The sequence below is a fragment of the Fundulus heteroclitus genome, chromosome 11, assembly GCF_011125445.2.
Source record: "Fundulus heteroclitus isolate FHET01 chromosome 11, MU-UCD_Fhet_4.1, whole genome shotgun sequence".
In the NCBI taxonomy this organism is placed as follows: Eukaryota; Metazoa; Chordata; class Actinopteri; order Cyprinodontiformes; family Fundulidae; genus Fundulus; species Fundulus heteroclitus.
The window spans coordinates 24,026,573-24,037,592 of record NC_046371.1 but is presented as its reverse complement, the minus strand read 5'-3'; the positions used below and the strand labels follow the sequence as shown (position 1 = coordinate 24,037,592).

Sequence of the window (11,020 nt, the reverse complement as noted above, 5' to 3'; positions counted from 1 at the left end):
TAAATCATGGACTCCTTTCTGTTGCAAGTGCTAATTCTTTTGTAATTGTGGACCATGGGTCAGAATGACTTCTTTGGAAAAGAAGGCTTCTCTTTTCAGCATTCCTTTTGTGCCAGGTGGATGAAAACACAGGGCATTGTTGTCAGTACTTGCCAGAAATTCCAGCAGATGGAAAAAAAAAAAAAAAACAACAACATTGACTGGTTTAATACTTATGTCCCAACATTGAATCTATATGACTACATTATCCGTTTGTCTGGTAAAGAGCCATTAGATGACATGTGTTTAAATAGCATGAAATCAGAATAGGTACATCTTGCCCTGAAAGTCATATATAAACATTTTGTGATTAACACATTCAGTATAGGACATTTAGGGGATGGAGGTGGAGGTGGAGGTGGATACATCTCTCCGCGGTCCAAAGACAGAGTCACACCCAAAAGCAGCAGAATAAAGGAACACACCCAGCAGGATAGTCCTAACCCATCGCCCTAAACTCAGCCTGAACTTGCTGCTGCAGGGAAAACACATTTTCAACGCCCGCGTAAGTGTCCCCGCCTTTTTTTTTTTTTTTTTTTTTTTTTTTTTTTTTTTTTTAAAGCGCTAGTCATAAGCAAAATGACTGATCTCGTTTAATATAGCCGAATCAGTCAGGAGCAGCTCACAGCCGCATCATACGGCTCACATATCTCCCAGGATTTTATTTATATATTTATTTATTTTTTTTACCCTGTTTTCCAGTCTTCGTTTTATTTTCCCGATGGCCGCTAGATCCGACAGTCTTCGTTTACTGATGCTGATCTTCATAACCTGGAGGGGCAGCATGCGGTGCTCCGCAATCACAGGTTTGTTGACATCCGTTATTTCGACCATCAATTAAAATAAATAAAAACATGTCACTTGAGCACGTGTTTTGCCATGCCATGATAAAAATTATCATTATTAATAATACTAAAAATGATGATAAAGATTACATTTGCTACAGATGTCCACTTCATTTTGCAGTGGACCCCCCTGAGGACCTTCATGCAGTATTAGACCCTGGTCGTTTTGGACATCTGGAGATAACCTGGAGGTCACCAAGCAGCCTGATGAACCTGACAAACTGTCATCTGCAGTACCAGCTGGAGTACTTCAACACATACAAGAACAAATGGGAGGTGAGTGCTGACCCTTATATATACTGTGAAGTTAATAAAACCTGAGTACGGCACCCTTGTGTTGTGAGGACAGCAGTTTGTCAAAATCCAACTGTGTTTAAATTGAGTAGTCACCCCAGGAATGTAAATTGCTATTATTACACAATTTTTTTTTTTTATTAGAATACCTTTAGGCTTTACAAGTTATTCAGCAAGTTACGTGATGATTTATCATGCTCCTGTTTGAAGTGTCAAGTCACTGCAGATTCTTCCTTGCACAGTATGAAAATTGATTAATCAAAAGAACTTAAAATAGATATCTAACAAATAAAGAGATGCTACTGGTGATATTGTATGTACCCCTAAAAGATAAAAAAAAAAAAATCTAAATAATTTGTAAGATTTTAGTTTTGGATATGGAAATGATCAGCTGATAATGCGAAAACACAAAACAAAAAAAAAACATTTGAACTGCATCTAAATCAAATTGAACCTTTGAATAAACTTTGCAGTCATCAGCTAAGAGACGCTTTTCAGCATCACTCTTTTATCTAAATCAGATGAATGTTTCCACCACATTCATTTTTACCCATCGAATAAATTAATCTGCTTGATTTCTTGCATCCAAAAAATGTTTCCGCTGACAAGGTGCAAGGGAACTAAAGCAGTTGCTTAAGTCCCTTAAACCAACAGGTGGCGCCAAAGAGCCCCATAATTCTCACCCAAGTCAGGTTCAGTACGTCGCAGATAATTGTGCAAAAATAAACTATTTGAAGTTAAAATACTTTTTTCATGAATGAAATACGGTATTGTCAAAGAGGTTAACGTTTCAGAAGTTGCTTAGCTCTTTTTACTGCTTTATTTGCTGGGTTATTTCTTAATCCCAGTGTTTTTACCCTTTACTCAGCCAGTATTAACACTGGAGCCCTGTCAACAAGTCAACATTCATATAATAAAAGATTTCTAACCATGCACATTTTATCCTCAGTGCTTTCACACAAATCATTGTTTAGTTTAGTTGACATTACAGTCTGAAAATATGATAATGCCCGTGTTAAATATAATGCATAAAGATATTGTGCCATGGTCCCTGGTGGTAGCAGGAGGGTCCTCGTGTGAAATTCTGTTTACAGCCTTGGACCAGTTTTTTAACAGTTGCTCTTGAACAGCAAAGGTGATTAAAAAAAAAATAATGACGTAAATGCAAACATTTTTGTGCATACTTAATTAGAAACCCCTTCTGGTGTTTTTTTTTTTTTTTAAGTGCTACAGTTTAAAACGGAATAATTTTAGCATCTCGAAACTTGATCTTGCCTGTCAGTGGAAAATTACACTAGTTACGGCTAATAAACCTTCTGATGGGTGACAAGATTACAACACTGTCATTACTGCGGATCTTACCTGACTCAGACATGCTGTCATAGGGTCGTTTCCAAAGAATAGTGTTGGATGACACAAGAGGGAAACATGTGGTTACACAAGTAACAAAAGCTTTTAACCACTGTGAAGGATGATGGTGATGGTAGGGATGGTAACAGTATATCAAACAAACTCTTTCAGATGCTTCCACCGTCCAACCTGTTTTGAACGTCAATTCCTAGGCATGTGTGTTGTGTTGTGGTGTGACTTCAAACTAATCAAATGTCATTCAATATTGCACAGTTCAACTGCCACCTTTTTAAAAAGATGTTGCAAAATGGTCTCTCACGCGTTTGCATGCACACGCAAACTCTTCATTATGTGGTGGCGTCTGATCTAGTCCATTCGCTGTAATCCCGCTAAGCCAGCTCTCGAGTTACGTGAATGTATGTGATGGGTATGGGGTGAAATGAAACTTCCTGAAACGGGTCTCCGATGTGGAACAACACGTTTGGATGTCTGGGTTGGCAGGTTCTCCGGACGCCTCAGAGGACGTACAGCGCCCAGTTTGACCTGTCCAAAGATGTCCAAGCAAGAGTTTTCACCATTCTGAATGGAGCGTGCACCAACAACACAATGATCAAGAGCAAAGACTACAATGAGATGGTCCTGCACCCTCCCAGGACAGGTCAGCCCTTAAGATATGCTAAGCATCTGCAATACGAAATACAGTGCTTCGCTGAAATAACTTGTGAGGTTACAACCACAAAGTCTAATGTGTTTTGTAGGCAATGTATGCGACAAACCAACAGAAAGTAGTGCATAGAAAATGTGAGGACGCTGTTTTAAATAGATATAAAACCATGTAGGACACTCAACCAGGTGGAGGAAAGTGCATTGGTCAGGTGAGATGGATGTTAAAGATATTGGTCTGCAGGCAAAAGGCTATATGGTGCAAAGCCCACGCCGTGAGTACTGCATCCTCACTGTGAACACATGGTGGTGGCAGCATCATGCTGCAGGGATGCCTTTCCTCATTAGAGACAAGGAAGCTTGTCAGATTTGATGGATATCAAATACAACTGAGGTTGAGCAATCTTATAAAGCAGAGTGGTCGAAACGAAAGGTTTTTGCACAGTCAGCGCCGGAAGGAACAAGACCTGCATTTGCATTTATATTCAAAGGAGCTTTTACAATGTATTGACACGGTGTGGTTTAATACCAATGTTCTGCTCAATTTTGGGATTTTCATTGGGGGAAAAAAAATTGAAAACCATGTGTCACCTTCCATTTAATTCACAAATGTATAATATCTTGTCAAGAACCACACAGGCAGGAGTCCAGAAATTTTAGCCAGTTTCATCCATCCATCTATCCATTTTCTGTCACGCTTATCGCTGTTGGGGTGGCGAGGGGTACAGGTGCCTATCTCCAGCATTCAATCGGTGAGAGGCGGGGTACACCCTGGACAGGTCGCCAGTCTGTCACAGCGCAACACAGAGACAGACAGGACAAACAACCATTCACACACACACTCACACCTAAGGAGAATTTAGAGAGGGCAATTATCCTAACAGTCATGTTTTTGGACTGTGAGAGGAAGCCGGAGTACCCGGAGAGAACGCACGCATGCACAGGGAGAACATGCAAAATCCATGCAGAAAGACCCAGGGGTCAGACTCGAACCCAGGACTTTCCTGCTGCAAGGCAACAGCTTTCTTAGCCAGTTTCAAAGCAACCAAAATCAGAAAACCTGCTGCAGGCTGGGAACCTGCGCAGGAGCATGCTGGAGATCTGGCAGTGAAGAGAGCTAGCTTACTCACGGCAGAGATGACAGTCAGGATGCCTGAGGCTACATCAAAGAACGGGGGAATAGGCATGGGTCATGTACGTGAAGCCAGAACTGGGAACCCAAATCAGAAGCTTGATAGACGTTCAAAAAGGGAAAGGCAGGGAAATCCAAGCAACGACAAGGCAGGCAGGCATGGACATCAACTGTCAAGAAGCTTGTAATAATCCGGCGCTGTCTGCAGTAATCTTATGAAGAGCAGGAAGCAGGAGTGTGGATTGAACTTGATTGCAGAGCAGCGGAGTGGAAGGCTTATCGCAGAGTCTGGGCAGATTAGGACATACCTTGTGTTGATCCGTCATATAACGCCCTGCAAAATACGTTGACGTTTGTGGTTTGACCAATTGAACATTTTAGGGAGTATGGAAAGCTTTACCTTGGATTTCTGCCTTTTTTTTGTCACTGTGTATAGGAATTCAGGACACAGAAGCCAAAGAGTTCATTTGTGTGTATTATAATATGGAGAATCTGGAGTGCAGCTGGAGACGCAGCGTGAAGACGCCGGCAGGCGCGCAGCAGAGGCTATACTTCTGGTATGCTTAAAGGAGACTGTTATTTGGCTTTGCATGCTAGAATACATCAGGATGCCTTTTCACTCGAAAATATTTGTTTTTCCCGAGAATCCTCTGTAGCCGGCCGTACTTATAAATTCAAAAACAAGTGCATCTGAAAGTTTGTGGAACTTGAATGTGACTCATTGGTCACGCATCACTAGTTCCTCCACTTTCGCTCTATTCTCCCCCCATCACTCCCCCCCCACGCACCTGTCACCTCGCTATTTATCTTGGTGTAAATTATTGCTGGTAGTTATTGTTTCCTTTGCCAGCAACCCCTCATTTTATTGCTTGTAAGCCTCAATCGAAAGTCACCTGGATGACAAGAGTTCTGATTTGTTTCTCCCACAGGCATAAATCCCTTAAGCAGGCGGTGGAATGCCCGAGCTACGTTTTGTCAGGTGGAGTCAGGAAGGGCTGCACCTTCATGGGAAAACCTCTTCCTGCATTCACTGACATCTACTTCTGCGTAAACGGCTCCTCGCCCGAAGGCCCGCTGAAGCCAACATTCTTCTCCCTGCAGGTCCAAAACCAAGGTGTGTGTGCATGTCCACCCACACATGTGGTGGTTTACTATCTCGCTTTGATGTTTTAACTTTTTTTCCCCCCCTAGATCATCCAGATTGGTTTTTGTTTTTTCTTTCTTCCCTGGTAATCTTTTGTTCTTGGCGATATTATTTTGCAGTAAAGGCTTCAGCTCCAGATAAGCTGTCTCTGCAAACCAGTTCCGACAAGCAGCTGGAGCTTCGCTGGGAGAACCCTGCTTGGAAGCTTTCTGTGCAGTGCCTGGAGTGGGAAGTGCGACACCATCGTGTGGGAGCTGAAAAAATACATTCGGTATGGTTGATCTCATATTCGCGCTTTTGTTAAGACTCGCTGAACTGGCTTGCGTCCTTTCCCGTCGCCAGAAACGACGCGAGTTCTGCAGAATCTCAGCGCACTTAAAACGTTCAGCAAGCAGAAAGAGAGCATTGCCTCTGCAGCCTCTTGTTCGTGCAAAAGTTTTTTTAAGCGTCGTCAAAGGTCTCATCTAAACTCAAATGTAGCACTTTGAGTTTGGTCTGCAATACATTTTAAAGTATTTGCAAAGCTTGAGCCACCTTTGAATATTTACACTGCAAAAACAGAACTATAGATGAGTAAAATTGTGTTGAAATTAGTGTATTTCTCTTTGATTTGAGCAGGTAAATAAAATTATTTGCCAATGGAATGAGTATTTGACCCCTACAATAAGATAAGTAGATGTCCTGCACTTGAAATGAGATGATTGAGATGAGTTGTTCCTACTTTAATGTTTACCTGATCTTGTTTACCTGATCAAATCAAGGACAAATACGCTCATTTCAAGAAAATGTTACCTACTTTTAGTTCCCTTTTTGCAGTGTAAGTCCCACCAACTATTTGTTCCCACTGACTTCAAACAGTATTTTTGATTTATGCTTCCGACGTTGACCTCCCTTTATTTTACTTACCTTTTACTTACACTTGCTCTCCTACACAGAAGCCCATTCACACCGAGAGCCCCAGGCTGACTCTGCCTTTAAGCAGCAGCAATGAGAGAAACTGCTTCAAGGTCCGGTCCAGAGTGAGCTTGCATTGTGTTGATCACAGCTTTTGGAGCGACTGGAGCCATGAAGCGTGCCATCCAGGTGAGGCATTCTGACACAAGTCTCTCAGCCAGTTTGTTGCTGAAGCACATTTTTAGTCAGGTCAAGAAAAACTCCCTACGGTGGCAGTTCCCCGCGATGAACGGCTCCCTGGTTGAGCCCCTCCTTTAGCCACCCAATACACAACACCACACGGCTTCTCCCGTCCCGTGACAAAACCCACTTAACAAGAGAAAACAAAAAAAAAACAATGTACGTTTTATATATTGACCAGACATGCAAATAAAATAAAAAGCGATAAACACCTGTATGGGATGCAACTGACAGGTCATTTATCTATTTTCGCCTTGAGGCGCCCTTTACAAACTGCACTGCTCCGGACAGAAAGCCAAATCACCTAAATAAAAAATCACCACTAGTCACCAAAAAAACCTTTGACTGTGAAAGCTGCAAAAACGGTCATCTACTGAAAAGTTGTGCTGCGGAACCGGAGATATCCAACTGTGGTCCTTCGAGGGCCGGTCGGATCCACAGTGGAGATGAGCATCTTTACCATCCGGGATCTACTGGTTATTACTTTTTTTTCACATAATAACCCACTTTACCAGAGTTGGGGGGGGGGGTGCAAAACGTGCTAATGACCATATATGACAATATTTGCTATGGTATTATGTAGTGATATACAGGTAAACTTCATTTTTATGAGCAACCAACTAATTTACCCAATCTGGCAAACATCTGGGTAGGAATCTGATGTTAATGCCAACCTCTTTTAAGAGTTATTCATTTTACAATCTATTTGGAATTTGCTTTAGTAGCTTTGTTTTGGTTCTATGGAAGCCTCTTGGATTCTCCGTCAGACTCAATATGCAAAGTTTTTGAGCCTGAAGCTTTAAAGCATCAAAACACCTGCAACTGAGTTTTGCTTGTCGCTTCACGCATCTCCGATCAGACAACACGTGGATATAAGATTGTTGTGGCTATGTGACACATTGTGTTAGAGTCGGGTGGTAAATGTACATCAGGTGGTATTACAGCGCCCCCTGCAGGTGGTTCCTTCTTCAACATCTGGATTTCTAAAAGAATAAATACCATTCGATGCAATTTTCATGCGGATTTGCTCCCAAGTTCATGTGGATTTTTGTTATCCTTCGAAATGTGTTTTGATCAAATAAGCCACAAGAGTAGCACGTAACAAGCCTGATTTTTTTTTTCTTTCGTTCTTTGTTTGTGCTCTAGTTCTGAAAACAATAGAGGCCACACCCGAGCCAGAGTTGAATTTCGCATCTTTCTACATCTACATTGCTGTTGCCATCATTGCCACCCTGGTAGTGTCTCTCTGTGTGTGGGCAACAGTTAACATGTGAGTTTAAACACACGCACAGCGTGACTATTGCACTATTGCAAAAGACTTGTCTGAATAAACAGCAACAATAGTTTATTGAAGATTATTTATTTTATTTCACTATTTCACTATATGGAGAGCTTAGATACCTTGTACTCTGCGGCCGTTTGGTTTTTAGCCCATTTGTGGCTATCAGGTTGTTTTTCTAAGCTTAATGTTGTGCTTTGCTGATATTTTTATTTAGGACGCTTATGATTTGTGTTTTTCTTTCTTCCTCTGTGTTGGTTTCTGGGGTATGTCCCTACCACATCTTGGGACTGAAATGTGTCCCTGTTCTTCTTTGCTGAATAGCTCATGCTCTGTCAGATTGGATGGAGAGCATCTGTAAACACGGATTCCCAGACTCTTGTCACAGCTTCTCTGTGGGAGTTGGGCCGTTCTAACATATGAATGTGCTTTGATCAATGCCTTTCCAGTAGTTTTGGTGGTGTGCAGCAATGTGTCACAGCGGGGATGGTGTGTTCAAGGGAGTGTGCAGTGTTAGTTTTCTGCCACGCGGAGTTTTGGATTTCCGATTTTGAGCTTGTCTGACCAAAGCGCCTTCATCCACGTGTTTGCTGTGTACCCTTAATGGCTTATGGAAAACTAAAACCAGGACTTGTTGAGGCTTTGTTTTGACTATTGCTGTTTTTTTTGGCGCTCCTCCCCGAAAAGGCCAGATTTGTATGCAAGCATATTCTCCCACCTGTAGGCATTTGCTGCTCCTCCAGAGTTACCCACTACCACTAGTGCCACACAAATAAATAAAAGAAACATCTGAAGCCTGCACAGAACCGCTGAATTGATGTAAACGGTCGCATTGGGTTTTATTTTAATGTAACAGAGTAAATGGGGCTGATTACAGACGCAGCGTTTCTCATATCTCTATCTTGTAATCATTTATTTGGTCCGCTTCATAATCACGTGCTACTTTTTGTTGTTATTTCTCATAAATTCCTAAAATGTGACTAAACGTGAATACGTTGGAGGATTACGACGAAATGAAACTAACACCAAACTGTGATTTTCTCACAGGATGAAATCCCCACCGGAGAAGACAGTGGACTCTCTGATTGCCAAGCTGCTTCCCAAAAAATTAAGGCCAGGAGTTTCAAAGATCTTCAGCGGCAAGAAAACCTGCAACGATGTTATCATCTAACAGCGTTTCTGCGTCAATGTTTTCTGTTTTTTTTTTTTATGGTTGTCATTATTGTAGCACTTCTACTTGCTTCATTTTCCACGGTGCCTGCACAGCCACGTAGACGGCAAATGCTCTCTATAGTGTGTTATTTGCAAAAATGTCCGACATTCAGCGATTTCTGCAAATTGATTCATGTTGATGCGTTAAACAAAATTGGAAGATTTATTTAGAGGAAAATAAAAGAGGTTTTGGTTGATTGTTTACTTTTTGCCACAGGTCTTGCTGGCTGAATTATTCAGCAGAGATTACATGTGCCGCAGGTATTTAGCCATGATGTTTTACAGTTTGCCAGATCTCTTGCCAAGTTATTTACTTATCACTGATTGCAAAGTTTTTGTTTATTATCATATAAATATATATATATATTTTTTTTCATTTTTATCGTGATGTTTACTTGTTTATTAACATGGGCCTCAAATCTTGCCAGTGAGCTGATGAACCAACTATTTTTTTTTATGTAACCAAAAGAGAAAAGTGATATTTAATGCCTCCTAAATATGTTTTGTATAACTGTCTCTGTTGCACACTTCGAACCAGTGAAGTCTTCATTCACCAACCTAGTATTTCTAATCCAATTTAAAGTATAAACATTCCTGAAGAAATGAGTGTAAAAGTGTTTTAATGCCAAAATGATTGTTTTTGTTTTATGGTGTACACTTAAAGTCCAACATGGGTGTTAACATAGTTGCCTTATTCCAACACAAGCAAACACGTTTCATGTGTTTATTATAAAAGTGAAAAATCCAGATTCTCCCTCCGCCTCCTGGTTCAATTAGACATTTTCGTTACTGGTGTTTTGTGGGTTACTTTATGACTCTAAGCACCCGGAAATATAAATGGAAGTATAGATTTAATGAATGTATGCCTTCCTCTCTGTGTCCTATAGTCCAGTTTTTGCATAATCACATTTTATAGTATCAATTTACTACCTAAACAAGAAAGAGCTATTATTTATGCTCCTATACTACCTTTGATGGAAACAATTTAAGAATGTCGTTTTTTTTTTGTTTTTTTGTTTTTTGGAATTTTGTTTTCACTGTCTTCTCCTTCTTCGCATACTATGATGGACATGTCAGTCATTTTCAGAAAATTGTTCACATGTGGAACAGTTTAGGTTTTGTGCGATAAAGAAAACAAAATTTAAGCCAGTATTCTTTTGTCTGTTTGTGCAGCGATTTGCACAAAAATGAAAGCACGAAATCTTCGAATTGGTAATGCAGAACAAAATGAAACATTTAACTGATGATATTAAAGACCCTGAAATTCCTCGGTACCTGTGCAGGTGAATTGGAAGAAAACCTTACTGTCTGTGCATAAATATCAGGGTTTCCCTAGAGACATGTAACAGTGTTTGTTTTTAAAAGTAAAGAATGTGCTTCCAATGTAAAGTGGTCGTAGATCTATCTATCTTTGATTTGTGTGTAATTCTTTCTGTAACCTATTTTTTAATAAAACATAATAAAAGAATGAATGTGGCACTTTTTGAGCAGCCATCACATGCAAAACAAAAAAAAGGTTGAATTTCAGGTTGACGTTCACTGAACTTTACACAGTCGTGAATGGTTGAAAGCTGTCTCTCCTGGTGTTGGATGTTCAGCATAATAAAAGAAGACACACATTGAATATGGTTTATTAGAACTAGCTCAATGCCAGGTATATAGAATGTGATTCTCTCAAATGGAGCAAAACCCCTTATGCCTGACGGTGATACGTCAGGGACCAGAGTATGGTGCACAACGGGACAACAGAGACCGACATGAAACAGGTCGTTGTCTACATCCCCTTCTTTGAGTGAAGGCTCCACACTAACAAAATTAGTGGATCCTTATAAACATGAAAAGCTCAGAATGATCAGAGCATGAGAAATAAAATCCACAGACTCATTACTATTGCTTGGAATTGCAAATAAGCAAAAAAGAAAGTTACC

At 40.6% G+C, this 11,020-nt stretch overlaps 1 protein-coding gene across 2 annotated transcripts; it reads left to right on the top strand.

Moving 5' to 3' along the window:
• The first annotated feature begins 396 nt into the window (after positions 1–396).
• Positions 397–10,560, top strand: il13ra2 (interleukin 13 receptor, alpha 2). 2 transcript variants are annotated; one of them, XM_036143191.1, is made up of 10 exons: positions 397–544; positions 742–845; positions 1,006–1,160; positions 3,030–3,186; positions 4,760–4,880; positions 5,253–5,437; positions 5,587–5,738; positions 6,403–6,550; positions 7,748–7,871; positions 8,928–10,560. In XM_036143191.1, exons 2-10 carry the CDS (start codon positions 761–763, stop codon positions 9,049–9,051), a joined length of 1,251 nt encoding a protein of 416 aa, XP_035999084.1. In that variant the 5' UTR covers positions 397–544; positions 742–760; the 3' UTR covers positions 9,052–10,560. The 2 variants fall into 2 exon arrangements, with proteins under 2 accessions (XP_035999084.1, XP_035999085.1); XM_036143192.1 differs by lacking the exons at positions 397–544; positions 7,748–7,871 and having other exon boundaries at positions 603–845; positions 8,928–9,048.
• Positions 10,561–11,020: the final 460 nt, after the last annotated feature.

Bases quoted from the DNA above. Each gene is read 5' to 3' on its own strand.
- il13ra2 (XM_036143191.1), top strand. From the start codon at position 761: ATGGCCGCTAGATCCGACAGTCTTCGTTTACTGATGCTGATCTTCATA. The intron at 5,438-5,586 runs GTGTGTGTGCAT...ATTATTTTGCAG, and splicing joins CCTGCAGGTCCAAAACCAAG to TAAAGGCTTCAGCTCCAGAT. The intron at 7,872-8,927 runs GTGAGTTTAAAC...ATTTTCTCACAG, and splicing joins GTGTGGGCAACAGTTAACAT to GATGAAATCCCCACCGGAGA.